Source organism: Brachyhypopomus gauderio, chromosome 7 (genome assembly GCF_052324685.1).
Source record: "Brachyhypopomus gauderio isolate BG-103 chromosome 7, BGAUD_0.2, whole genome shotgun sequence".
Taxonomy (NCBI): Eukaryota; Metazoa; Chordata; class Actinopteri; order Gymnotiformes; family Hypopomidae; genus Brachyhypopomus; species Brachyhypopomus gauderio.
Genome location: NC_135217.1, coordinates 22,348,063 through 22,375,483, shown reverse-complemented (window position 1 = coordinate 22,375,483; position 27,421 = coordinate 22,348,063). Strand labels below are relative to the sequence as shown.

The 27,421-nt window shown below is 42.4% G+C and overlaps 2 protein-coding genes across 10 annotated transcripts in view; one reads left to right on the top strand and one right to left on the bottom strand.

The window, feature by feature from the left end:
- The window catches only part of LOC143519308 (ADP-ribosyl cyclase/cyclic ADP-ribose hydrolase 1), a 27,562-nt gene continuing 141 nt past the window's right edge, over window positions 1–27,421 (bottom strand). Inside the window, exons 1-16 of one of the 5 annotated variants that reach the window (XM_077012615.1) lie at window positions 27,021–27,404; window positions 25,176–25,296; window positions 24,901–25,027; window positions 24,101–24,239; window positions 23,829–23,911; window positions 23,245–23,318; window positions 22,735–22,827; window positions 22,259–22,345; window positions 21,957–22,175; window positions 9,412–9,538; window positions 8,257–8,392; window positions 7,931–8,013; window positions 7,572–7,645; window positions 4,285–4,371; window positions 1,629–1,712; window positions 1–1,536 (exon numbers count right to left, since the gene is read on the bottom strand). In XM_077012615.1, the coding sequence (XP_076868730.1) occupies window positions 1,461–1,536; window positions 1,629–1,712; window positions 4,285–4,371; window positions 7,572–7,645; window positions 7,931–8,013; window positions 8,257–8,392; window positions 9,412–9,538; window positions 21,957–22,175; window positions 22,259–22,345; window positions 22,735–22,827; window positions 23,245–23,318; window positions 23,829–23,911; window positions 24,101–24,239; window positions 24,901–24,939 (1,401 nt within the window). In that variant the 5' untranslated portion in view covers window positions 24,940–25,027; window positions 25,176–25,296; window positions 27,021–27,404 and the 3' untranslated portion in view covers window positions 1–1,460. Of the gene's footprint in view, window positions 1,537–1,628; window positions 5,118–7,571; window positions 7,646–7,930; window positions 8,014–8,256; window positions 8,393–9,411; window positions 9,539–21,956; window positions 22,176–22,258; window positions 22,346–22,734; window positions 22,828–23,244; window positions 23,319–23,828; window positions 23,912–24,100; window positions 24,240–24,900; window positions 25,028–25,175; window positions 25,297–26,065; window positions 26,538–27,020; window positions 27,405–27,421 lie in introns of those variants that run through there. The other 4 variants (XM_077012612.1, XM_077012616.1, XM_077012613.1 and 1 more) reach the window with 4 other exon arrangements.
- The window catches only part of LOC143519309 (inositol monophosphatase 1-like), a 26,703-nt gene continuing 26,013 nt past the window's right edge, over window positions 26,732–27,421 (top strand). For 2 of the 5 annotated variants that reach the window (XR_013132397.1, XM_077012617.1), the window contains exons 1-2: window positions 26,732–27,028; window positions 27,326–27,419. Coding sequence is in view for 3 of the 5 variants with exons in the window: in XM_077012617.1 (XP_076868732.1) it covers window positions 27,357–27,419 (63 nt within the window). In the remaining 2 variants the exon portion in view is untranslated. The remainder of the gene's footprint in view (window positions 27,029–27,325; window positions 27,420–27,421) is intronic. The other 3 variants (XR_013132398.1, XM_077012619.1, XM_077012618.1) reach the window with 2 other exon arrangements.

Sequence of the window (27,421 nt, the reverse complement as noted above, 5' to 3'; positions counted from 1 at the left end):
CACTGTTCTTGTGTAGGGTTTATTAAAGATGAAGTAATATTTACATATTTCAAGCATGGCAAAACTAAAAACATGAGCAAATGTATTTATATTCATGTATAAAATAATTTATACTATATAAACTTGGAGTTTAAAAAGACAGGAAAAGTTTGTTTGCTGCAATAAAAGACAGTTTTCCGGCATAATATATTCCCTAAAACATTTTCAAAATAAAAATCCCAGCAGGGTTAGGAAGTATTTTGGCTATTTGAAGAACCATGTTTTAATACAAAAGTTGCCATGTCAGGTTAGAATATTGCTTAATAAAATAAGATAGACCATTGCCATAAGGCAATGATATTTTAACAGGAGTCTGAGGTCAAGGTGGTATTGACCCTGGGAGTGGATACTGGGGAATACAGAGTGAGCTGCCAACCAATATGAAGACATCAGCCCAGGACAGCTAGTGTTCAAAAACCAAACACCAAACCAGTGGATATGTCACTAGCTGGGCCTGGACAACTGCTGGAGAAGGAACACCAAGGAGAAAACCAAAAGACCCAAGATGGGGTTAGAACAACCACTCTCAGGGAGGCTGAGTGGGCATGTTATTAGTGCAACGGTGTTACCAGCTCTACTCAAGAGAGTCCAATAGAGAAAGAGCTGAGGTAGGGCTAAGAAGGTAGAGCAATGGCAACACTGCCAAAAAAAATCACATCCCCATCTGAAAAGAGGCCATAAACTGACAGAGGGAAAGCCTGTGAAATCCCAAAAGCTGGGAAAACTCTGGCATGTGGTTGAGGGAAAAAATGACTTGAGACTTTTGGGAAAGTCTCCAAGGGGTGAGAGAGATAAGGCCAAAGAGGCAGTGCTTGAGGTTGTTGTGTGAAACACCGGCTTTGTCTATTAACAGAACACCCACCAAAGAGGTAGACTGGATGAAAGGCGTGACTAATTGCCCATATACTATTGAAAGCCACACTGTGGCTCCCTCTGGTGGACGAAGGCAGCCTAGCAACTGGTCCAACCATGGACTGGGCCCACACCTGGTCAAATATGAGCCAGAATGGTACGAAATTATGTACCATTGAGCTTCAACTAAAAAATATGAGAATCTAAGATTTTAGAGAAAGAGAATATTATTGCTACATATAAAGAATAAAAATATTTTTTTTAAACCTTGTCATAATAATTGCTAAATCTACAATCAAAAGACTGCATGACCATGGGAGTACCATAGGTTTGGCAACATTTTTCACAGGTGGACACCCATGCAAATTCTCTATTAGTAAACATGTTCCGAGTACATATGTCAGACACAGGTACATAAGAGGCTATTTCAACAGAAGACACAACAAACAGAACACAAAATGTTATTTTTGCTTTTTTGTGTTAGTACAGTGGTGGGTGATGGAGAGATTCGCTGAACTCATTTTAGATCTTTTAGAAGGCTGATGATGCTTGGTTGCAGTACCCTAACCCTAACCCAGACTTCTTGGAGACAAGCAGTCACCACAAGGGATGTCCAGATTTGAAATGCAGTCTTGAACTCTAGTACTAGAGATAAAGAAAGATACAAATTCACTCGTACAGCAAACACAATTGCACATGCTGAGGTTTGAGATTCTGAACATTCACATCTTACTTACAAGGGAACTACTTTACAGTTGTAAGCGATGTTTGGGTTCAAAGTGCTTTTTAGATTTTTGAATGAAGCATTTTCACAGGTGGTCCTGATAAAGAGAAAAAAGTGAACGGCAGAATTTTATCTCCAAAATCTTTTGCAGTCAAGTCATTAAATGGGCCACTTTCTGTCCTAGGTGGTTTGTAAACATTTCCGATTTGTTTAACATGAACTGCTCTTGGTGAACTGAAGTAACACAACATTAAGGGCAACAGTAAACTGTTAAAGGTCCTGGGTAAAGGTAACATTAAAGTCTTAGAGTAAAATGAACATCCTGTGACCTTTATGGAGTGAATACTACCTGTTTCAGCTATGTGCAACATCAGATCCCGGAGATGAAATTGTAGGGCAATTATTTCTGTAAATTAATTGCAAAACCATTTTGACTTATTTAACAAAAAGTGCTTTTAAATTGCACTTGTCATAAGATCATGTGATAAGTGCATCTAGAATATTGGGCCCAAGTGCCAGTCCTGGTCCTAGTCCTAGTCCTAGTCCTGGTCCTGGAATGTCATAAAATGCCTATGCAGGCCCACGTCTTTTATAAGCAAAGGAGATGGATAATGTGGAATAAAACAGGAGGGTGATTACACAGTCTCCTGTAAGCCAATCTGTTACTCGTATCAAACAGCCATGCTCATTTATTCCGGGTCTTTTACCCAGCTGCCCACACAAAATATTCATATTGAGGGGGCCCAGCAACGCTGTGTGTCTGACTCTTTCCAGCAGCCCCCTCCCCTGCATGAAGGCAACTTGCACCATCTCCTTCAGGCCTGACCTTCAAGACGTCCAACCACATCCTCTCACATTAGCGTACTGCTAATCTGATCATCATAATCTGATCACTTAAGTATCATCTTAATGTTTTATGCCTATGATCTTCTTAAAGGACAATTACATTTTTTTAATGAACATTTGAAGAATTTGTACAGTCCTGATAGGATTGTGAAATACTTTGTTGGGTAGAAAAAGAAAAAGAGATCATGCTTGTATTCTAGTCAACACATCACGCGATGGTGTGGTTAACGACGGTGCCCTCTAGTGGCACAAGGAAGTCATTACATTAGTCAGGAGTAGCATAAAAAGACCGCAAGTGTAGCACATTTTCAGCTCATTATATTTTAGACCCATTGCTTTTTCGTAGAGCTTCAAAAATATTCGAAGCTGAAAATTCCAATCAATATTATGGCCACAAAAATAAATAGACAGACAGACGGACGGACAGATGGATGAGTGAGTTTCTACAGTAGGGGCCCCACCAGATGGCGCATCTAAGAATGTCAGGAGCAAATGTAAGGTTTTATGGAAGAAACAGTAAGGACCATCTATGATGATGAAATATACATAATTGCAATATAAGCGAGATAATCTATTTACGCCAGTGATATACACCAACACACCACTAAAGTAGTTATGACCTGTGCCTATCACACGTTTCATACCACTCTTACAAAAGCTGTGTGAAAACATCAGTTTACTTCTCTGAGTGTTACTACTGCTTATTTATTATTATTTATTATATATTATTATTATTATAGGAGCACGGCGCGCTACAAGGTGAACCACAGGTCGTAACGATTAGTATCTCCCTTCTTCTCGAATCTGTCTTTCTCCCTTGTCTTCGTGTTAACCATGTTATCTTCTATCTGCATTACTGTTTCTTCCGTCTCGGTTCATCTCCGTCTCTCGTACCCGGTTTCTAGTCCTTTCTGATGTTTTCTTGTTCGTTTCCTTATGCGTGGTTTAGTTTCTCAGTCGGGTTATCTCTCTCTCTACCCCGTGCTTTACAGTTGTGTTTTAACTTATCTCATTGTATCGGTTATTTCACTTCCATTTTCGTTTTATGGTCGTATCTCTTTTCACGTGTTGTCTATTGAGATTCTTTCATTTACGTGTCTGCCATCTTTAATCCTCGTAGCCTGTTACTCAGTCTTAGTTGTATCTCTGTTTGAACTCCGTGAGGTTATTGTTTCTTTCAGTCTTCTTGTTTTGTTAATATGCCCAGTCATTCCCTAACAGCCATGACTGGTGTTTCTACTGGTCTCTTCTCCCTCTCCTGAGGGTGTCCTCCCAGTTCACCCATCAATCCTGCTGTGACTGAACCGGGAACAAGCGCATTGTGATTCATTTGTGTTAGCCACTGGTTTAGAGCAGTTAACAGAAAGTAACCCATCTGTCTGGCTAACCGTTTAGCTATTTAAATCCATTATAATAACATTTTATGATTGTCTGGTTGGAATTGTTTATCTTCCGATTCCGATTTACTAGTAGGCTATTACTGACTCGTGCATTAAAGTGTTTCTGACATTTTCACACTTATAATAATAATAATAATAATAATAATAATGGGGATTTCTCAGAAAAAAAATGTTTCAGGAAAACAAGAGGGTAAACTGTTTCGGCCAAGGTTTTTATTTTGAAGAAGGGCGTTCTCTGAACATAATCACCTCTTTTATAGCTGTTTGAGTGATGGCAGAAAAGGATATGCAATGAGTAGGCAAGTCATGTTTTGTATTACAAAGAATCTGTTTCTCTCTCTCTCTCCCCACACGTGTATACACACACACACACACACACACACACACACACACACACACACACAGTCAAAGCGCACTACTTACTTGTCTGTGTCCTGGGCGACAAGCAACACGGTCAAACTATGCACTTTTGTAGAGTTAAGTTTCTTCACTTCTACATCTCCAAAAACACTTGAGTAACAAACAGAAGTAAAAAGTTGAACAGTAGAAATGTAAAAAAATGTGTAAATGTGCCATATTTTGTCAATTGTGATTTTTACACTGCAATCGAAATTTGTCCTCTGCTTTTAAGTGTAATTATACTGTAGCATTAGTACTTCTGGGGCAGTCAGGGCCTGGTGGTAGGGAACTGGTCTTGTGACCGGAGGGTCGTGGGTTCGATTCCCAGAGGCAAGGCACCTAACCCCAACTGCTCCCCGGGCGCCAGGCTAGGGCTGGCCACCGCTCTGGGCACGTGTGATCTGTGCAGTTAAAACACACACTTGTGTGTGTGTGTGTGTGTGTGTTAACTGCACAGATGGGTTAAGGATCCAAATTAGAAAGGGCTCCACTGTATCATGCTGATAGACCTGCCCCTGATCAAAGTTTTGACTGGCTATTATGAATACCCATGAATTAGCACACAAGGTCAACTGATATGGGATTTTCAATGGCCAGTGGTGATGCCCATAATGCTGATGTCATGAGACTTGTTTTTGTTTGTTAGTGTTTATTGACTGCATGCTCTCTCACACTTTTATGTCTCTCTGCTTTTTAGCTTATTTATATCCCCTTTTCTCCAACCTTTTGTCATCCAGCCAATCCCCTCACACTGACGATCTCTCCCGTCATGAGAACCACTAACTGTGGAAAATGCAAGCACTGCTGTCCTGAAGCTTTTGGGTTCTTCCATCTCTCCATAACTTCTCTAGTCTTTCCTATTTCAAAACACAATTCAAATTTTTTTGTCTTTGCTTCATACTTTTGCTCATAGGGGCAATGTTTTTATTTATTTATTTATTTGTTATGTGAAGTGTCCTGGGGTTTCTGAAAGGTGCTACATAAATGCAATTTATTTTTATTTTTAGATTGTGAAGTTTCATTTTAAGTGAAACTTGCTTTTACTATAGTACATGTTCTCATTGAATCTCACTGAATGGATTTGGTGAATTCAATATCTACTGTCACGTAGGGCCACGCCTCGTGTCTGTGTTGTTCCTTGCTGGTCGTATCCCACCTTGCTTGTCTGTTACCATAGTTTCCTTCTGTCTGCCACGCCCGTGTTGTCATTGTCTTCTCCTGTGTTTAGTTCCGTGTATTTATAGTCCCTGTGTTTCTCTAGTCGGTGGTCGGTTGTTTTGGGTATTCGTGTTCCTCATGATCATTGCCCTGGTATTTGTATTCTCCGTTGGTTTACTCTGTTCTGTGTTCCCCTGCCTCGTTTCGTATCGTTCTGTGTTTGTCGTGCCTGTGTATCTGTATAACCTGGATGACTCTATTGTTTTGACCCCTGCCTGTGATTTTGACTTGGATTTTGGAATTCCCTTCATTAAATCTCGCTCTCCTCAGCGTTTGTGTCCGCCTACTCGCTCCGCAGCACGCTACGCGTTACATCTAATATGGAGTGATTTTTGTTTCAATAGTTCCACATAAGCAAAAGTAAATCCAAGAGCAGAAAGTATATGTTATGAATGCAAAACAGAAAAATATATATCAAAAGTATATTTTTTAAATATAATTGGTTATTTGAAACTTATTTTCGTTTGCATTTTGACAAGTTTTTGGTTCCATTGTTTTTGTTTTTTTGGATTTTCCCAGTAAGGTCTTTTGCTTCTGGAATCTCTCTTTGCTTCTGACTTTTGGAACACATTTCACGTGTGGGAGGGTCTTAGATGAAGGCGTTCCTCTGCAATCTCCATTGGTCACTGATTCCGGACTGACACAGAGCTCTGAGACCGCCTCTGGGACCAAGCCACGCCCACCCCACCAGCTTCCTAGCGTTTTCAAACATGGCGGAACGGGGGGGTTCTGTTTCACAGTAGCATGCAAACTATTGTGAATGTAGCAAAACGGTGACAGAAGCTACAGCAGCGATTAAATTAAAAATAATTTAAAGGCTAGCTTTAAACACGCTCTTCCCTGTCGTCTTCTCTCATGATAATATCGCGCTGAAAAATATTGACCTGTCTTGTCAATGTATGGAGCCAGATCCGTAAATGCGAGAAGCCGCTTTCGTCATTCCAGATGGCTCAGTCAAAACCATTACATCTTAATGAACCAATAAATAACAATAGCGGTGAAAATTAGTGTAAAAATACCAGGGTTCACCATTTAGAACTACAAAAAAAATCTTGTTTCTTATTTTACGGTTAACTATCTACCTATTTTTCATAAGAGTTTGTTTTACCGCAAAATATGAAAACTTCAAAACGGCGAATTTCGCCGCAAGGTGACAGATTTTCATGCCTGCATCCAGTTCACTAAAATTTTAAAAAGCTCGCGCTGGTGAAGTGTGCTAAATATTAACCGCCATGCTTAATGTAGTTATTATACAGTGTACATTTGCAATATCTACAGACCATTTAGCAATTAACTAAAACCTTTGTATAAACTTTAATGGTAAAACTCAGTTTACATGCTACTGTGAAACAGAACCCCCCCGTTCCGCCATGTTTGAAAACGCTGGGAAGCTGGTGGGGTGGGCGTGGCTTGGTCCCAGAGGCGGTCTTAGAGCTCTGTGTCAGTCCGGAATCAGTGACCAATGGAGATTGCAGAGGAACGCCTTCATCTAAGACCCTCCCACACGTGAAATGTGTTCCAAAAGTCAGAAGCAAAAAACGAAGCAGAAGCAAAGAGAGATTCCAGAAGCAAAAGACCTTACTGGGAAAATCCAAAAAAACAAAAACAATGGAACCAAAAACTTGTCAAAATGCAAACGAAAATAAGTTTCAAATAACCAATTATATTAAAAAAATATACTTTTGATATATTTTTTTCTGTTTTGCATTCATAACATATACTTTCTGCTCTTGGATTTACTTTTGCTTTTGTGGAACTATTGAAACAAAAATCACACCATATCTACATACAGAAGGGATAATTCTGCCAGACATTTTATTGCTCTAACGACATCCATAAATTTAGAAATCTCTATCACAGCTTTCTCATGAATGCCTTTCTCTCAACAGATGTAATTAATATAAATTTTTCTTTATTTCATGATGAGACATATAATAGCTGCCCTTCAACCAATGTATGTTGGTAGTGCAATGCATTTAGGTAATTGTAGGCATATAGACACAGGCCAATATGCCAGGAAACCCCAAAGTCAAATGCAGGTCAGAGTTGTGTGGGAGATCTGTAGTGTTGTACAGTTGGTAAGTACTGTGTACCTGCTAGAGTCGAACGGGGCCTCTAGGGATCCATTGAGCATTGCAGACACATTCCCACATGCAGTGGATGCAAACTGGTAAGGAATTAAGATGGGACGCTTCAGACCTCCTTGCATGGCATGACACCCATTTCACATTTTCCTGACATATTTTGGTCTACTGCAGATAATTTGTATTAATGTAAAACTCTGAATTACCACTTAAAATCTTTAGAACAGACATATCTGTCTCCAAACCTGAAACTGTGCCCTAATATATTCCAACATAATGACATGATCTGAACATTTTCAAAGAGCTTTTCATTTTGTCATTCAACACCATTGGCATGTCATGGACTGAAATTGGCTATGCATACTCACATTATCAGAAGCCCTAATCCAAAAAGACCGTTTTGGGTTGTTCACACAGGAGTGCCAATCAGGACAACCAGTAGTGAAGGTTTCTGTTGGAGAAAGTTTAATCCATATAATATGCAAACAGTGCATATAAAATTCCGTTGTTAATCCCAGAGTGGTGTCTGGACAGTGATTTTGACAACAATATTAATAGTTTGGAATTGAGCATGGCATGAAAAACAGCTGCTACCATGATCAAAAATGCCCATTTGTGCCTGGCAAGCATCCATCAGTATGCTCGCCACATTTGTGAGTTTAGTTAAAATATTCATTCGTATGATTAGCGGCACCTTTGCTTTGATTTTTGCTGCACCAGTTCAGATGGTCAAACATGGACCCAAGCAGTGTGTGCTCCAAAGTCCTCAGGCATTTTCTGTTCTTTGTAAACGCATGTGCTATTTCCATTGTTTTACTCCAAAACAGCATCTGCAGACATGTATACAAGCACATATAAGTACTATTTTCTCTCTCTCTCTCTCTCTCTCTCTCTCTCTCTCTCTCTCTCTTACATATATATGATAGAGAGAGTATATATATATATAGAGCATAGAATTAAACGTTTTATGCAGATTTGTTTGTGTGAATCCCCATTAGAATGATTAAATTGATCGATCTGAGTGCATTTGAATGCCGTGTGTTGATCAGTGCTAGACCAGCTGGAGCCAGTATTAAAAACATGATTTTTTCAAGCAAAAGGGGTCAGAGGATGATGTCAAATTTTTTTCTGCAGTACAAGTTGCAGCTGAATACATTGCTGATGTTCCTCCCAGCATGTGAAAATGCACGACTCGTCACTTCAGATGGGCTATAACAGCAGATGGTCCATTTTTGTACCACTACTGTCTAAGGGAAACAAAGAGGTTCCAGTGGGCAAAAGAGCATAGAAACAAGATGATCTTGTCTAGTGGGAGGAATCCAGATTTCTGATCTGATTTATTGACGAGCTCTTCATGTCAGGTGTCAATAGTTCAGGCTTGTGTGTGTGTGTGTGTGTGTGGGGGGGGGGGGGGGGGGGGGGGATGGTGTAATGGTGTGGGGAATGTTTTCTTGGCACACCCTGGGTCAGCCTCTAATTTGCAGCAACTGCAAGAAGTTTCTGCAGATTTGTTTGTGTGAATCCCCATTACAATGATTAAATCGATCGATCTGAGTGATGTCGACCTCAGTCTAATTTGCAGCAACTGCATGACGTTATCCTTCCCACTTGTACCAAGATTCCTGGAGAATGATTTCACCACCTAGTGGAATCTATGTCATAACGACACACTGTGGTTCTGAAGGCCAAACATGTGATGGATATCTCTAATAACTTGGCTATTCGATACTTATATATGTCACTATATATAGAGGAAAATAACTATATAATAGTTCTGAATGCATTAAGGTGTAAAAAAAAGAAATATGAATGAGCATTGTGTGGGTGGAGGTGGGGATGGGGTTCTTACAGTACTACAGGCAAGCTGTTGCTGTCTTCTTATTAGAAGGTCATATGCCTCAGGAGGAACATCACAGTGATCTCGTCCAACATAGGCTTGCTCAAAGGCCTGCCAGATGCTCTCACATTCACTGACCCTGCAGAACAAAAAGACAAACGCAATCCTTTTTACACTTCCAGAAATCTGCTTCAGGAAGGCCTGAGAGGGAGATTAGAAAAATAAATAGAAAATCAGTTTTTCATTAGTGATAACAAAATGTAATGGACAAATAGAGCTCTAGGTTATATGGTGCAAGAGACCATTGTTGAGATAATGGGTTTTTGCTTAGAAGTAACATTAGCAACAATATATTTTGCTTACCAGTAAACTTGATATTAAAGCTTAAGCAGCATATTAGTGTGCTGTCTGCAAAAGACAAACAGGATGTCCCTGTGCAACACCTGTGCAAGTTTACAGAATATGTTTTAAGTTGAAAACAGGTCGTCAGCATCTGCGAGACGGAGGCAGAGAGCACGTGCAAAACGGTGAAAAGGTCAGAGCAAGTTCACTTGGGTCAGAGTGGTTGACAGGTAGTCTATTTAGAGAAACAAGCAGACAAGTTTTCAGACATAGGGAGATTCCATGGCAGAGCAAAAAGGGGCCGATACTCCCCCTTCAACTATAAAGAAGAGGTGAAGACCACAGAGTAGAGTAGTTTAGGCTTTTGTTGTGTACTCTCCACAGATCTCTGTATTTTAACTTGGTTTTAATAAAAGGTTAAAAGACAAAAGACTGGTGATTTTTCCTTTTGCATCATCGAACATGCTGCGCTAGGGAGAAGGAGATCAAAGCGCACCACTATCTTATGTAATTGTATATTAATATCTTGTATAAGTTATATATTATGTAAAGTGCATTATCAGATATATAAAGTACTGTTTCACATGTGCAACTGTACTGGATAGGTATTGAGTGCTGATAAAGATGGGATATGTAGTTCAACAGTGTTTTTATTTCTTGCTTTCTCAGTGTAACATCCACACAATACACACTTTAGTAGAAATAGATCTTATAGAATAATTTTAATCATGTACAAATATAGAGTGTTACACAGTGTAGCCCCTCTGGTGTCTTGCACACTGTATCATCCACCTAATGGCTGCCATACATCTAATTCACACCTTTTCAGGAAGCACTTGAATGATCCATATCCAGTTCATGCCACTTGATTCATCACTAATCCAAACAAAACCTCTATACAAAACGTCCTTGATCCTCTGACAGACTCTGGCTTAATAGTATCCCTAAGCTAAGACATACACAGGAAGGCTTTCTTCCAATCAGTTGCTCTGGAAAGAGCGTCTGCAAAATGTTTAACATTCGTCACGGGTAGCTTCTGGCCACCTGGGGCATTGCTGATTACACAAAACAGGTTCTCAACTTAGGACATGCACTTGCATGTTAATCAGACCCTCCAGAAAGTCGCGATGTTGCGATCTGCAACTTCAACGCAACTTCAAGCAAACCCCGCGAATTCAGGGCGGTGTTGCAACTTCAGCCAATCACCGCAACTTTCCCGCAAATTTGACCAATCACTGATGTTGTCTTGATGTGACGTCGACAAACCCCCGCCTTATTTCCGTATATACGTTCAAGAGGAGCAGACTGAAAGCAGCATGAGCGACGAAAATAACGGCAAAAAGATCGGGAAAAGCAGTATCCCGGTACACTACATGAAAGCGGGTTTTTTTTTCGTTTTCAGTGTTTTATTGTTTCACAACGATGGGTTCATACATGTATTTCCAACAAGTTTAACATTTCTAGCACCAGCCCATCCACTCCAAGTGATTTTTCATAGTCTTTTAAGAGACGGAAAGTCCATTTCTGCCACTGAGCTGTTGCACTTCGAGGGATCATTTCAAGAAAGTGAGAGGGATCATTGTGCATTCTCTGTGCCAACACCTGTGTTTCAGGGAGCGGGGCTTACAAAATCTTGAGAGGGATCATTCCTGCCCAAACTATTTCATACCACATAGAGTAAGAGAAATAAAATCATTGCTTTATAAGAAGCACAATACCCATAAATAAATAAATCAGGGTTACCAACTCTCAGGCATTGAGCGTGAGACACACGCATTTATCTCTGATCCATATCTATGAGTTACTAGTTCGCTCTGGCGCCAACCACTGGCGATCGATCTCAATATAATACTTAATTTGTGTCCATTTTACAGGCCGCCTGGTAACAACTTACGTTCGCTACCCCCCCCCCCCCCCCCGTCAACAATTAATGTTCGCCACCCCCTTCAGGTTCAAATCTCACTCCAAGCGATTTTGAAAAGTTGGCAACCCTGAATAAATAGGCAAATAGATAATTAAAATGGACTACTAAATAGAGGAAACCATACAACATTTACTCCCTATTGCAATGTACTCACAAAAAGCAAAAACACACCGCAACTTCCATCGCAATTTTTTTGAAAAACACCAGCAACATCAAACATTTTAGCAATAATTGGAAGACGATTAACACAGCTATGCATGTCAACATATAAACCTGCAACCTGCAACGTATTTCTAATGAATGTTTCAGATAAACTGTTCAGTACAGTCTTATTATCCTGTCCTGTTGTCATGTGTACTAATTGCAAGCGTCTTGGAGATTTGGAAAAGCGCTATATACAAAATAAAGTATTATTATTATGATTATTATTATTATTATTATTATTAATAATAAAGGGAATGATGAACATATAGGAAATTTGATATCCAATCTATCAGATATAATGACTTCACTCATTTTGTAATCACATCAGTACCAACGGCCGTTTCCATGGTATAAATAAAAAAACGCAGCTTTATTTTAAAGGGTGATTCCGCACATTACATGTAGCACATTGTATTAGCTAATGTATATTCATATTTTTAAATAGCCTCCGTTATGACAACTTCCATGTCTGCCATTCTGGATCGACCTGTTGAATCAGAACTTTATTGCATACAACTTTGTACAACTTTGCATAGGCTAAATAAAATGATCAAGATTCTGCTAAACACTGCATTGCTGATTACAAAAACGTCTGGATGCATTCTAACAAAATAAACAAAATTACGACATAAACTTTCAGATTTTCGCTTGATACACAAATCTTTAAATTATTACCTCAGAATTCTATAATAATAAAATTATAATACTTAGGCTATAACTGTCATATATGCAGAAATTATAGCATAAACGAGTGTATTCAATAATATAGTAATATAAAGTAAGTATCACAACGCCTTACCCTGACCAGTTTTTTTCTTTTAAGTAGGTTTCACACCTGCCAATGACGGTTTTCTTGAGACTCTCAGACTCTGTGAGATTGTGAGACTGTAAGACTGTGAGACTTAATCCCAACACAACGGAGAACACGATTATAGTCGCGAGCGCCACCGCACCTCCGATGAGGACGCGCTTTCTTCGTTTTCTATGCGAATCGTTGGTGACTTCTTCATATGCCATGTTTGGTCTAAGCAGAACGAGAGATAAATCTTTTTGACGTTTCGACACTACCTTGGCACAACCTACGACCTTAAAAAATAAACATTTTCTCTAAGAAAAAGGGAAACTGCGTGTGAGTGCAGTGCAGAGACCGTATATATACAGTCACTGGTGCAGTGTGAGTAAAAGCGGACCGTGTTCTTGGTTATACTCGCGTCTGAGCGTCGTGCTCGACTCGCCACAGTGCGCGTGAACCTGCGAGAACGCGCACGCCTTTATACTTCACGCGTCGTTGCAGTTTTCTCCGAAACCACAGGGGGCAGCACCCCTGCATGAACAGGTGAAGGGACATTTATGTCGCGCCAAATACAGAGTTCGTACGGGAATTTGAAGCCCTTGGAAATGCTTGAATTTTAATGTTGCATTTTCTAGGTTTGAAAAGTGCTGAAATTTTGGCTAAAGTACTTGTAACTGTCTTTCGTTTCACAACAAATAGCCTATACTTACTGAATGAACAAAAAACTTATACCAAAAAGTGCAAATAACCATAGATAGATAAACATACAATTTAATTAAAGAACACGGACCAGTGCTATCTCCTGAATTAGGGCTCATATATCATATCTAGTTTCCTACCTAAATATTTTAACATATCACTTTCACTATTACTTTAACCAGTCACTTCCACTGTTATTATTCTTTTGAATTTCTGTGGAATTTTTGTTGTACAACTATGTGCATTAGTGCGTAAAAGATGGAAGCTGGTCCATGTCTTTGAAGGCCATGAAACAGCACAGTTCAGTGCATTCCCTCTTCTAATGAAGTAGTACAGTCGATCATCTGTACTACTGTTAAACTGACTTTGTTTCCAATACTGCGTGACTGATGACAACTGAGGTGAATCAAGCATTCTGGAACTGAAATAACTGCAGCCTCTTCAGGACAGGAATTGAGTTTGATGTTCTCCAAAATGTTTTTGTTGCTCTTACTGGAGTCTTTGTCATATTAACGTAATGAAATGTTAATATATTTGTCGTGTTGATGTATAAAAAATGTATTTTGCTGTGTTTAAACTTGCTGCCAGGAGATATGTGGCCCCTCAATGCCTCTGCATTGTAAGTTGGTTGGCAGAGCTCAAAAAGTGTTTTCCGCCCTGACGCTTGAACAAAGCAGCGATTATGACACCTATTGGCAAAGGTTTCGCAGGAATTGGAAGTCTGTTGATCAGACGTATGTGGAGTCTGCCCAGGACAACAATGCCTTGTTGGATAAATGGTGTGTAAGGTTGAGTCCCTTGAACAGTTGAACTGATCTTACTCGAGGAACTTAAGAACTGTATTTTGGAGAATGTGCTGGTGCATTTGAATGAGCAGAAGGCTTGTACTTTGTCAGCTACACTCACTGAGGAGTTTGTGTTGACCCACAAAACAGTTTCACTCCTCCTTTGTCTCACAGCATAGGCCACAAACACCATGAAGCACAGGCAAGCTACGTTACTTGTGATCACACCTATTGCATCTATGGAGACACAAGAATGTTTTTACTGCCATGTCCGTAGACGTGTCATCAAAATTGTCTGGCCCTGCAGCATAAAGCTGCTATAACAGCAAACAAGGTGAACACAATGCTCTCCAATACAAGGGACTGAGAAGAATCTTGTAGAAGTGTGACTTCTTCCTCTAATCCCCATTCGTGACTACCCAAACACGTAACAGTGTGCCCTCGAAGATCAGCTCCCCATTACACAATAAGTATATATGTATGTATAACATCACGCGATACTACAATAATGTTTTGTCTTTGCCTTTGTCAAAGAACTCGAGGAACCTGCACTGGAGAAGAAAGAAGAGTTGTGATGTAGGTCCTATACTGAAAATCACCACGGAGAGAAATGTCAAGGAGTTTAATATTGAAAACAAGCCCCAGGGGAATAAGTGATTGAGTTTTACACAAAACAAGGTTTGTACAGGTGTAAAAGTCTGGATATTGCACAGTGTTGTAGGTCAAATAACATATACTGATATTTTGTCTGTTCTAAGCAAACTGAAATTTCTGAAGTATATAAGGATTTGTGTATATAGTAGTAAAAAAAAAAAACAAAATAGCTCCTTGCAGATTGTGACTGAGGTAGATCGAGGTTGTTCTATTAAAGTGATTTGTCTATATTATGGTGACATACTGTTATTATCACAGAGCAGAGGGATGCCTTCGTATGGGGCTTTCAGACTCAGCACCACTGTGCAGTTGTGATAGAGTTAAGTGAAGTGTATGAGAACAGTGTGAAAATTACAAGCTTCTCTGATTCAGGTTGAAATAGATGTAAGATTTGCCCTATTATGACAGTTACGTCCTGAAGTGATGCATTATTGCGGTAAATGGATAATGATTTCTAAGTGGTGTACTAATGACATCCTGGTCTCATGTTGTCTTGTATGAGATCCATTCATGCCTAAATGTCATTCCTTTTTGTCCTTAATGCTATGGGTGTCTTAGACAAAAGTAATAACCCCACAGTCAACCTTTGGACATTCAAAGGAAACCGGTTTGAAAACCCTTTTACCAGGTGCTGTACCTGAAAACTGTAGGTCGAGTGAATGAGATTCTTTCTTCAGAATTAACAGTGCATGTCACCACCCACAGGTGTAAAATGTGGCTGTCACTGTACAGCCCTGAACCCCCCCCCCCCACCCCCACCCCCACCCCCACCCTCAACGGTTACATTGATTGACGAGCGGAGCCCACATAAAAGTGACATGATGGACGAGGAAACCGGTCTCGCTGGCCCATTAGAGGAAAAGTTTAACTTCAAGAAACGTCCAGATGGAAGTGTGGATAAGCGCATAGCTAGTTAACTTACCACCGAAGCAGCACAAGCTTACAGTTTCACTTCAGTTCCAAACATGTAGCTGCAAGCACTGTAACTACCAAGGCTAGGTCTGGCCCCGGTGAAAAGATGCAGGATAATGGGCTAAATGATGTGCTACGAATAGCTTTGTGAACAGACAGAAACACAAATTAATATTGCCAACTGCTGCAGAGTGGGCAAAACAAGAAAGGCTAGAAACCATCATTGAGCCATGCAGCTAAACTGAACTAATTGTGAATTAAATAAATTGTCTGCGATACCTGGACCACATCCTGAAGATTTCTGATAACGACTCGAACTACATGGTGAGATTCAAGACAGCTTTTACAAACGACCTTTGAACGCAAAGCTTTACTCAACGCATTAAAGTAATACTGTACATTTTACTGTGCCTGTGACTAATGAAGCTTATCTTACTGTAGGACTTGAAGTGTATACCAAAAGCAGAGAGAAAAAGCATCTGGATGAGGCTTGAGGTCTTCTTCAAGCGGAAGTCAACAGAACATCTCCAGAGCGCAGTGAGTAAATGGCAAAGAAGAAAGGCCCCCCAGTTGTTTTCTGACTCTGACACTGATGAGGAAGGGGGTGTTAACTGTGCTTTGAACCTTTACATTGAATTCTAAAATGTTCATGATGTTAAATAGTTTAGGTTTCCTAAACACTTTTCAGTGATGAGGTTATAAAAACTTGTTAAAGCATTTATAAAATTGTGAAACGTAAAATGTTGGGGCAAATTTCCATTTGTACATGTAGATATAAGCAGCTTTGATTGTCACGGTAGGTCAACCCGGACGCCACCAGAGGGAGCGTACACACACCCCCTCTGTCACACACACACCCACAACCACACGGAGCACACTCTCTCAGTCTCGGTCACTCCTACCATCCCAAACACCGGAGTACTGACACCTGTCACATAATCAGGTTGGAGGTGTATTTATTCCCACAGGTCACGATGCCCAGTGCTGCACATTCACCCTGCTACCCGCCTCGCTCCGTGGGAGAAAGACCTGCTCTGTGGTTACTCGTATTTGTGCTTCGTTGTTTGTTCAGTAATCTCCGTTCGTTGCTATTTTCTGTTCTCGTTTTTACCGCCTTGTGGCTTGAGCGCTTAAGTTGCATTATGGACAATAAAACCAGTCACCCTCAGCCTCTGCCTCCTGCTGCTTCTGCCCCAACGTCATATTGATACTATGTTTTGAATTTGTTCAATGTAATGTCCAACAGAGCAAAACATTCAACCTCACTTTAATAAAACCTTCAGTAGTCTAGAAATAGTATTAATTACACTGCTTTGTCTAATGATGGTTCACTAACCCTCTAATTCAGTGCAACAGAATTTGTGTGTCTGTCCTAAAATATCCTATTATCTGTACGTTCTCAATGTCTTTGTACATAGTCCAGGACAGTTGCCAGTACAGTTTTTGAAAAGATGCAAAACATGTAGGAATATTCATTGGAATACGTAGGAATTTGTGAATGCATTTTGGTTGTTTTAAAGTTATGGCGTATTCCATAAGTTCCATGGATGGAATAAAACAAGGTGTTGTCCTGCAATGCAGGTGGTAGTGTAGAGGACGTGTCCCTGCCTGGATGAGGTGGTAGTGTAGAGGCCATGTCCCTGCCTGGGCGAGGTGGTAGTGTAGAGGACGTGTCCCTGCATGGGTGAGGTGATAGTGTAGAGGACGTGTCCCTGCCTGGGTGAGGTGGTAGTGTAGAGGACATGTCCCTGCCTGGGTGAGGTGGTAGTGTAGAGGACGTGTCCCTGCCTGGGTGAGGTGGTAGTGTAGAGGACATGTCCCTGCCTGGATGAGGTGGTAGTGTAGAGGCCATGTCCCTGCCTGGGCGAGGTGGTAGTGTAGAGGACGTGTCCCTGCATGGGTGAGGTGATAGTGTAGAGGACGTGTCCCTGCCTGGGTGAGGTGGTAGTGTAGAGGACATGTCCCTGCCTGGGTGAGGTGGTAGTGTAGAGGACGTGTCCCTGCCTGGGTGAGGTGGTAGTGTAGAGGACATGTCCCTGCCTGGATGAGGTGGTAGTGTAGAGGCCGTGTCCCTGCCTGGATGAGGTGGTAGTGTAGAGGACATGTCCCTGCCTGGGTGTGGTGGTAGTGTAGAGGCCGTGTCCCTGCCTGGGTGAGGTGATAGTGTAGAGGACGTGTCCCTGCCTGGGTAAGGTGATAGTGTAGAGGACGTGTCCCTGCCTGGGTGAGGTGATAGTGTAGAGGACGTGTCCCTGCCTGGGTGAGGTGGTAGTGTAGAGGACATGTCCCTGCCTGGGTGAGGTGGTAGTGTAGAGGACGTGTCCCTGCCTGGATGAGGTGGTAGTGTAGAGGCCATGTCCCTGCCTGGGCGAGGTGGTAGTGTAGAGGACGTGTCCCTGCATGGGTGAGGTGATAGTGTAGAGGACGTGTCCCTGCCTGGGTGAGGTGGTAGTGAGGCCGTGTCCCTGCCTGGGTGAGGTTGTAGTGTTAGGGCAAATTTCCATTTGTACATGTAGATATAAGCAGCTTTGATTGTCACGGTAGGTCAACCCGGACGCCACCAGAGGGAGCGTACACACACCCCCTCTGTCACACGCACACCCACAACCACACGGAGCACACCCTCTCAGTCTCGGTCACTCCTACCATCCCAAACACCGGAGTACTGACACCTGTCACATAATCAGGTTGGAGGTGTATTTATTCCCACAGGTCACGATGTCCAGTGCTGCACATTCACCCTGCTACCCGCCTCGCTCCGTGGGAGAAAGACCTGCTCTGTGGTTACTCGTATTTGTGCTTCGTTGTTTGTTCAGTAATCTCCGTTCGTTGCTATTTTCTGTTCTCGTTTTTTCCGCCTTGTGGCCTGAGCGCTTAAGTTGCATTATGAACAATAAAACCAGTCACCCTCAGCCTCTGCCTCCTGTTGCTTCTGCCCCAACGTCATATTGATACTATGTTTTGAATTTGTTCAATGTAATGTCCAACAGAGCAAAACATTCAACCTCACTTTAATAAATCCTTCAGAAGTCTAGAAATAGTATTAAGTACACTGCTTTGTCTCATGATGGTTCATTAACTCTCTAATTCAGTGCAACAGAATTTGTGTGTCTGTCCTAAAATATCCTATTATCTGTACGTTCTCAATGTCTTTGTACATAGTCCAGGACAGTTGCCAGTACAGTTTTTGAAAAGATGCAAAACATGTAGGAATATTCATTGGAATACGTAGAAATTTGTGAATGCATTTTGGTTGTTTTAAAGTTATGGCGTATTCCATAAGTTCCATGGATGGAATAAAACAAGGTGTTGTCCTGCAATGCAGGTGGTAGTGTAGAGGACGTGTCCCTGCCTGGGTGAGGTGGTAGTGTAGAGGACATGTCCCTGCCTGGGTGAGGTGGTAGTGTAGAGGACGTGTCCCTGCATGGGTGAGGTGGTAGTGTAGAGGACGTGTCCCTGCCTGGGCGAGGTGGTAGTGTAGAGGACGTGTCCCTGCCTGGGTGAGGTGGTAGTGTAGAGGACGTGTCCCTGCCTGGGCGAGGTTGTAGTGAGGCCGTGTCCCTGCCTGGGTGAAGTGGTAGTATAGAGGACATGTCCCTGCCTGGGCGAGGTGGTAGTGTAGAGGACGTGTCCCTGCCTGGGTGAGGTGGTAGTGTAGAGGACATAGTCCAGGACAGTTGCCAGTACAGTTTTTGAAAAGATGCAAAACATGTAGGAATATTCATTGGAATACGTAGAAATTTGTGAATGCATTTTGGTTGTTTTAAAGTTATGGCGTATTCCATAAGTTCCATGGATGGAATAAAACAAGGTGTTGTCCTGCAATGCAGGTGGTAGTGTAGAGGACGTGTCCCTGCCTGGGTGAGGTAGTAGTGTAGAGGACATGTCCCTGCCTGGGTGAGGTGGTAGTGTAGAGGATGTGTCCCTGCCTGGGTGAGGTGGTAGTGTAGAGGACGTGTCCATGCCTGGGCGAGGTGGTAGTGTAGAGGACGTGTCCCTGCCTGGGTGAGGTGGTAGTGTAGAGGACGTGTCCCTGCCTGGGCGAGGTTGTAGTGAGGCCGTGTCCCTGCCTGGGCGAGGTGGTAGTGTAGAGGACGTGTCCCTGCCTGGGTGAGGTGGTAGTGTAGAGGACGTGTCCCTGACTGGGTGAGGTGGTAGTGTAGAGGCCGTGTCCCTTCCTGGGCGAGGTGGTAGTGTAGAGGACGTAGTGTAGAGGACGTAGTGTAGAGGACGTAGTCCAGGACAGTTGCCAGTACAGTTTTTGAAAAGAAGCAAAACATGTAGGAATATTCATTGGAATACGTAGAAATTTGTGAATGCATTTTGGTTGTTTTAAAATTATGGCGTATTCCATAAGTTCCATGGATGGAATAAAACAAGGTGTTGTCCTGCAATGCAGGTGGTAGTGTAGAGGACGTGTCCCTGCCTGGGTGAGGTGGTAGTGTAGAGGACATGTCCCTGCCTGGGTGAGGTGGTAGTGTAGAGGACGTGTCCCTGCCTGGGTGAGGTGGTAGTGTAGAGGACGTGTCCCTGCCTGGGTGAGGTGGTAGTGTAGAGGACATGTCCCTGCCTGGATGAGGTGGTAATGTAGAGGACGTGTCCCTGCCTGCGCGAGGTTGTAGTGAGGACATGTCCCTGCCTGGGTGAGGTGGTAGTGTAGAGGCCGTGTCCCTGCCTGGGTGAGGTGGTAGTGTAGAGGACGTGTCCCTGCCTGGGCGAGGTGGTGGTGTAGAGGCTGTGTCCCTTCCTGGGCGAGGTGGTAGTGTAGAGGACGTGTCCCTGCCTGGGCGAGGTGGTAGTGTAGAGGACGTGTCCCTGCCTGGGTGAGGTGGTAGTGTAGAGGACATGTCCCTGCCTGGGTGAGGTGGTAGTGTAGAGGACGTGTCCCTGCCTGGGCGAGGTGGTAGTGTAGAGGATGTGTCCCTGCCTGGGTGAGGTGGTAGTGTAGAGGACGTGTCCCTGCCTGGGCGAGGTTGTAGTGAGACCGTGTCCCTGCCTGGGTGAAGTGGTAGTATAGAGGACTTGTCCCTGCCTGGGCGAGGTGGTAGTGTAGAGGACGTGTCCCTGCCTGGGCGAGGTGGTAGTGTAGAGGACGTGTCCCTGCCTGGGTGAAGTGGTAGTGTAGAGGATGTGTCCCTGCCTGGGTGAGGTGGTAGTGTAGAGGACATGTCCCTGCCTGGGTGAGGTGGTAGTGTAGAGGACGTGTCCCTGCCTGGGTGAGGTGGTAGTGTAGAGGACATGTCCCTGCCTGGATGAGGTGGTAATGTAGAGGACGTGTCCCTGCCTGCGCGAGGTTGTAGTGAGGACATGTCCCTGCCTGGGTGAGGTGGTAGTGTAGAGGCCGTGTCCCTGCCTGGGTGAGGTGGTAGTGTAGAGGACGTGTCCCTGCCTGGGTGAAGTGGTAGTGTAGAGGATGTGTCCCTGCCTGGGTGAGGTGGTAGTGTAGAGGACGTGTCCCTGCCTGGGCGAGGTGGTAGTGTAGAGGATGTGTCCCTGCCTGGGTGAGGTGGTAGTGTAGAGGACGTGTCCCTGCCTGGGCGAGGTTGTAGTGAGGCCGTGTCCCTGCCTGGGTGAAGTGGTAGTATAGAGGACGTGTCCCTGCCTGGGCGAGGTGGTAGTGTAGAGGACGTGTCCCTGCCTGGGTGAGGTGGTAGTGTAGAGGACGTGTCCCTGACTGGGTGAGGTGGTAGTGTAGAGGACGTGTCCCTGCCTGGGCGAGGTGGTAGTGTAGAGGACGTGTCCCTGCCTGGGTGAGGTGGTAGTGTAGAGGACATGTCCCTGCCTGGGCAAGGTTGTAGTGAGGCCGTGTCCCTGCCTGGGTGAAGTGGTAGTATAGAGGACGTGTCCCTGCCTGGGCGAGGTGGTAGTGTAGAGGACGTGTCCCTGCCTGGGCGAGGTGGTAGTGTAGAGGACGTGTCCCTGCCTGGGTGAGGTGGTAGTGTAGAGGACATGTCCCTGCCTGGGCAAGGTTGTAGTGAGGCCGTGTCCCTGCCTGGGTGAAGTGGTAGTATAGAGGACGTGTCCCTGCCTGGGCGAGGTGGTAGTGTAGAGGACGTGTTCCTGCCTGGGTGAGGTGGTAGTGTAGAGGACGTGTCTCTGACTGGGTGAGGTGGTAGTGTAGAGGACATGTCCCTGCCTGGGTGAAGTGGTAGTGTAGAGGACGTGTCCCTGCCTGGGCGAGGTGGTAGTGTAGAGGACATGTCCCTGCCTGGGTGAGGTGGTAGTGTAGAGGACGTGTCCCTGCCTGGGCGAGGTGGTAGTGTAGAGGCTGTGTCCCTTCCTGGGCGAGGTGGTAGTGTAGAGGACGTTTCCCTTCCTGGGCGAGGTGGTAGTGAGGACGTGTCCCTGCCTGGGCGAGGTGGTAGTGTAGAGGGCGTGTCCCTGCCTGGGCAAGAGGCTGTTGGAGCATGCCCGACAGGTTGGCTGCCCTGGATTCTTTGTGCACTGGAGAATCATCAGCATTCTGTTATGAAACATAATGTGTACAACCTAAATTGAAAACCAAGCAAAACATGCTCTATTTTTAAAAAGCAGTGTCATACATACGCGTCACTGTCTGTGCAGGACCAGTGGAAACCTCGTGACTGTAGGATGTTGGTGAGCTCCAGAATCGAGCCTTTTGAGCAGGATTCTCTAAAAATGTCAAAATGTCTCATTGAGAAATGTGAACAAATCCACAAAGAGAACAGAATATTAATCTCTCTCAGCACTACTAGTATTTGTGCTATTTTCAGTTACTCCTGAAACGACAAGATACCCTTCCTTATGTATTAAGCCCCATTTACCAGGCAGATCTTTGCAAACATTCTTTGAAATGTCACAAACATAAACACATTCCTGGAAAATGGAGATTATGAAGTTTACAGTTTGATAATGATTGAGTGTATTCACCCAAACACAGCGTATTCCAGGGTGTTTATCCAGTTTCTACACCCAATGATAAGAAGACTAGAGCCAGTGACCATGGTGAGGACATAAAAACAGCTTCTGTGAACCATGCTAATATTTCTCTTTTCTCTTACGTGAGTGGGCCCTCCAGATTTGGAACAACTTTAATATGGATATGAGACACCATCCTGGGGTTCAGATTCTCCAGTTCAACACTCCCAAACATGCTAAAGAAAATGAAATGATAAACAATAAATTAAAAAAATTATAAATTTTTATTTTTATTATAAAAAAATATCAAATCTGACTACCTTCAATGGGGAAATGTGAAGATGTAGAATTATATAGTAGGTGTGTGAATGAAAATTAAGTGGATGTGTAACTAAACTGGGATGCCAGAACCATCATGAACTGCAGTTATAACTTAGATTGGCAGACCACTTTAACTGCACAATATACTACTGAGACTTAAAGCTTCAGATTATGCCTCCCTGCCCATCACTAGACAGATGCAGAATGTTGAATTGCATTAAACATATGCAGGGCAATCATACAATAACTCCATGCAGATAAAAAAAAAAAATATTTAAAATATATGTAAAAATTGTATTGTATTGTATTGTATTGTTGCGCATATTTGATACCTTGTCCTGCTGAAAGCGTTCTTGGCTGATCCATTTAAAAGCACTGTAATGTTTCCACAGGCCGACGCAGCAAACTAAAAATAAATATTATGAGCATAGAGGTCACAAAGGTCAACTTTCACCTTACACCTATTATTTGACATTGCTAAAGCAAATCTGATCTAGAGTCCTGTAGTTGGATAGTAGTCATGACATGCAGTGGACTATATTAAATCAATTTGATTTGATTTGATTTGATCAATAAAGTCTTAAGTTAAACATCTAGTCTCATCTTAAAGTAAAATAGTGACCCTAACACTAGGCGGTGCATCCAGTTTTTACTGTAGCTGCCACGTGTTCTGTGATGAATGGTCACAAAATGCAATACTGCAGTAGGACAGAGTAGAATTGGAAGTCCAACACGGAACACATTCTGGTGTGTTCAGGATGTTCAAGATGACCAACCTCTCCAGCTGTCCAAGCTACCTCAAGCCAAAACTGATACTGCATGCATAGTTTACTCATCAATAGAAAGTTTTGTAATTTCCAGTTCTCATATTAAAGAATGTCCAGTGTGGAAATCAGGTTTAATTGTTCATTCTCACGTTTTGTGATGCCCTCTTCCACAGAGAATACACAGGATGAGTCACGCACGATGACCAATCTGGACACGACTGAAAATCAAAGCCTTACAGACAACAAATACTGTATTTACCAATTAAAAAAATGTAACTGCACATCAGAGTTCATTTTTCATATCACATTCGCTTGAATTAATGCATTCCATCTCCTGTGTTTGCTGTCACAGGGTCTGCTTGGATAAATGGACACTAGCAATGTCTTCCTCTTTGCAACGTTGTATGTGTGGGGAAAGCACCTCTGTCTCTTTCCTGCTGTCCACACCAGATGAGGTCATTGAACATAAATCCCACCAGTGTGTCCTCTAAAGTCCAAAACTGTCCAGATACAGCTGCATAGTTGTGCATGAACCCCCGTGTCTTGCTCCAAAGTAGCATCTGTTATTGATATTGAAGTATTGAATGACACAATGCATTTATAATTTAGAGAAAGGGTGAATACATCCAGTTCTCAAGAGCCTTCAGATGCCAAGTTAAATTCATATAGAGTTTCATAATCAATCATTATTAGTTCAAGCAAGCATGTTGCTCATATTTAGGTTAAATCAGCATGTATCAAACAGTTGTAGACCATTATACAACCTCTAATCACACAGCCCAAATTTCACATAAACTTTTTACATCGACAGGCTATTCAAGAGGTGATCTGTTGGATCTCAGGGGGAATAAGGGCCACATCATGGATGATCACAACAGCATGTTTGGCAATAAAGGCATTTTTATGCATCTGTCAGTTGTGTAATTGAAAACAATGACCAAATGTCTCAGATATCTTGGATTCTCCAGCCTGATCTGCTAGCAGGTTTGAAGATAAAAGTGTTAAAAAAGTGTAAAACATAGCTACATTTGCTTCATGTACGTGCCAATGGTGAGCCAGGTTTCTCAAGTTTAAACAAGACTAAAAAGTAGCTGTAATTTTTATGATTAAGTATCATCAAAACACAATTTGGCTTCCATAAACCTAGAAGTATATTTGATAAAATAGTCAACTCCCATTTCTCACGTCTGGACCAGGTATGGCATCTCCATAGAGACTCACTTTGTCACAGGGGATCACCTGAGTGGCAACCTGGAACATCCCATGATAATCTTTCACTCTCACGTTGCATGGTGTCCTCCGGACCACCGCGTCCTCAAACTTCTGCCATATCTCCTCACAGTTATACCTACGTAGTACACACACACACACACACACACACACACACACACACACACACACACACACACATTCAGAGGCAGAGCAACAATTATGCACATTCACTGTTTAACTCCTAGAGAAACTCTGTAAAAGGACATTGCATCTACTTGTCTCACCTGGGACTGGGGTTGACCAGGGTGATATAGTTATAACATCGCCCAAGCACAATTTGTTTTAAATTTGGGGTGGTTCCAGGCCCTGAGTTTACTTGACCAATGAGGAATAGAACAATGAGTACTACAAATGAAACAAAGAAAAAGAAATTGAAGCAACTTTATTTAAGTATAAAGTTCTGCAAATAATATTTTTTTCAACATCATTGTTGTTTGCTCGTGACTTGGGAATGATTAATCAGATCACACACAAACAAACAAACAAACAGACAGACTGGCTGACAGACAAACATTTAATTAACGGTTCACATTCATCGCAAACGTACTTGCTTGCAATCACACCATTTTCTGCCTTGCTACTCCCCCTACTGACAAATGTTTAAATAGCAACTGTGAGGCAGAATTGACAAAAGGCAAAAAAAAAGAGGGTTTCTTCTGCTACTAGATAATAGAAAGAAAGTAAAGACCCAGTCCTTGAAGTGAAGTCCTTGAAGCAAAAATAGCTAATGTTAATGTAATGTTGTTTGCTATTCTACACACTATAAAAATACCCTAATGCTTATAAACACAAATGGCATATAGCTACATGGTATGGAGTTACAGGAATTCGAAGAGATTGATGAATCGATGTTAAATACTAACAACATAGAGTCAATTTGTTTTCTCATGCTTTCACACATATTAGTCAAATCTATTTAATGGGGAAAAGAATGTGTTCACATACCCCAAAATTGTTTGTCCCATGTGAATATGTCATCATTGTAGTGATAACATGCCTTATGAATTTGTTTATGCCACAAAACGTGATCCAAAGTACACAAAAAGTAAACACTAGTCAAATCTAGTCACACGTTTTCAGAGTAACTGAAGGGTAAAAAACGTATAGTGCATACCGTCATGGTAAACCTTCAGACAGAGAGAGGAGGACATCCTGCCACTTTTTGCTACACAACACTTACACTCACACACACACACACACACACACACACACACACACACACACACACACACACACACACACACACACACACACACAGGCTCCCATGACTTTAATTAGAAATGGGCAGCGCTTATGAAAATAAAGGGAGGCTTGTAGTTGTCAAAAGAAAAAAAACTTCAGTTTTCACCATTTGGGAAGGAAGTTAAACGAACAGGCTATAATTACAATGGCTGTATTTTATTCAAAAATCTAGATTTCGTCCTCCTTCCCCTTAAAGGAATTAGTTTTAAGTGAAAAGTTTTAAGTGAAATACCCTTCCAAAACAATTCACGTATTATTTCTAACTGAAAAGCCCAGTTAGCAGTGACTTCTCAAAAATATAGGGCTATTAGCACTTATACAGAATGATATACTTTTCATATGAAGAGTAGACCTACCAAAATGAAATGGAATTTAATCTGGCAGTCACTGTAATGGAGAAACTACCCACCTTTATGCCTCTAAAGTTATGTTATGTGTGAATAAACAAGTACAGACTGATATGAACGGGGCATTCGTTGTAATCTTCTGTGTTGGGAGTAAAGCATTGGATTCATCTGACACCAAACTGAAGTGTTTACAGTACACATATTACTGTTGGAGTATATAAACACGCACGCATGCCCAAACTCTTTCTTAAACGTTATTATTATTATTAATCTTAATCTTTAAATCATAAATCTGAAAGCTTCGTAACTTTACGGTCACCCTGAGCGGTTGTGAAGCTCATCTAAGGCGGGTTGTCAGTAGTGTGGTGGGCTCAGGCTGCCACTCCAGTGCCTCATACTAGCTGTGCTACGCTAGCTAGCAAATATTTTCACTGAGCTGGCTGTTTTTTGTGTGTATACGGTGATTTCTGTAAGCTTTACCTACTAAGGTGAGTTTGTGCTTCGTCTTACTTTCTGCAATGACAGCTAACTAGCGTTAGTGAATGAAAATGAACTTGCTAGCTACCTGGAGAAACATTAATATTTAAAAAAAATCCTAGCTAGCTAAAACGTTTCATCGACAACACAGCGGAGAACGGACAACGGCTGCAGCTAATCTGAGCTTTTAGTGCCGGTGTTTTGGTTTATGTGCACGGCTAAATCAATGTTCTTTAATATAGAGCTTGGCTATATTAAAACGTTAGCTGACATATCTAATGACAGACGCGGTTACGGGTTGTTTCTAGCACTGCTGGTTCCGTCCGTCACACACGTCTGATGATGGACCCTTGGCAGGAGTGTATGGATCACTGTCTCGGCGTTACAGAAGAGGCAGGAAAGGT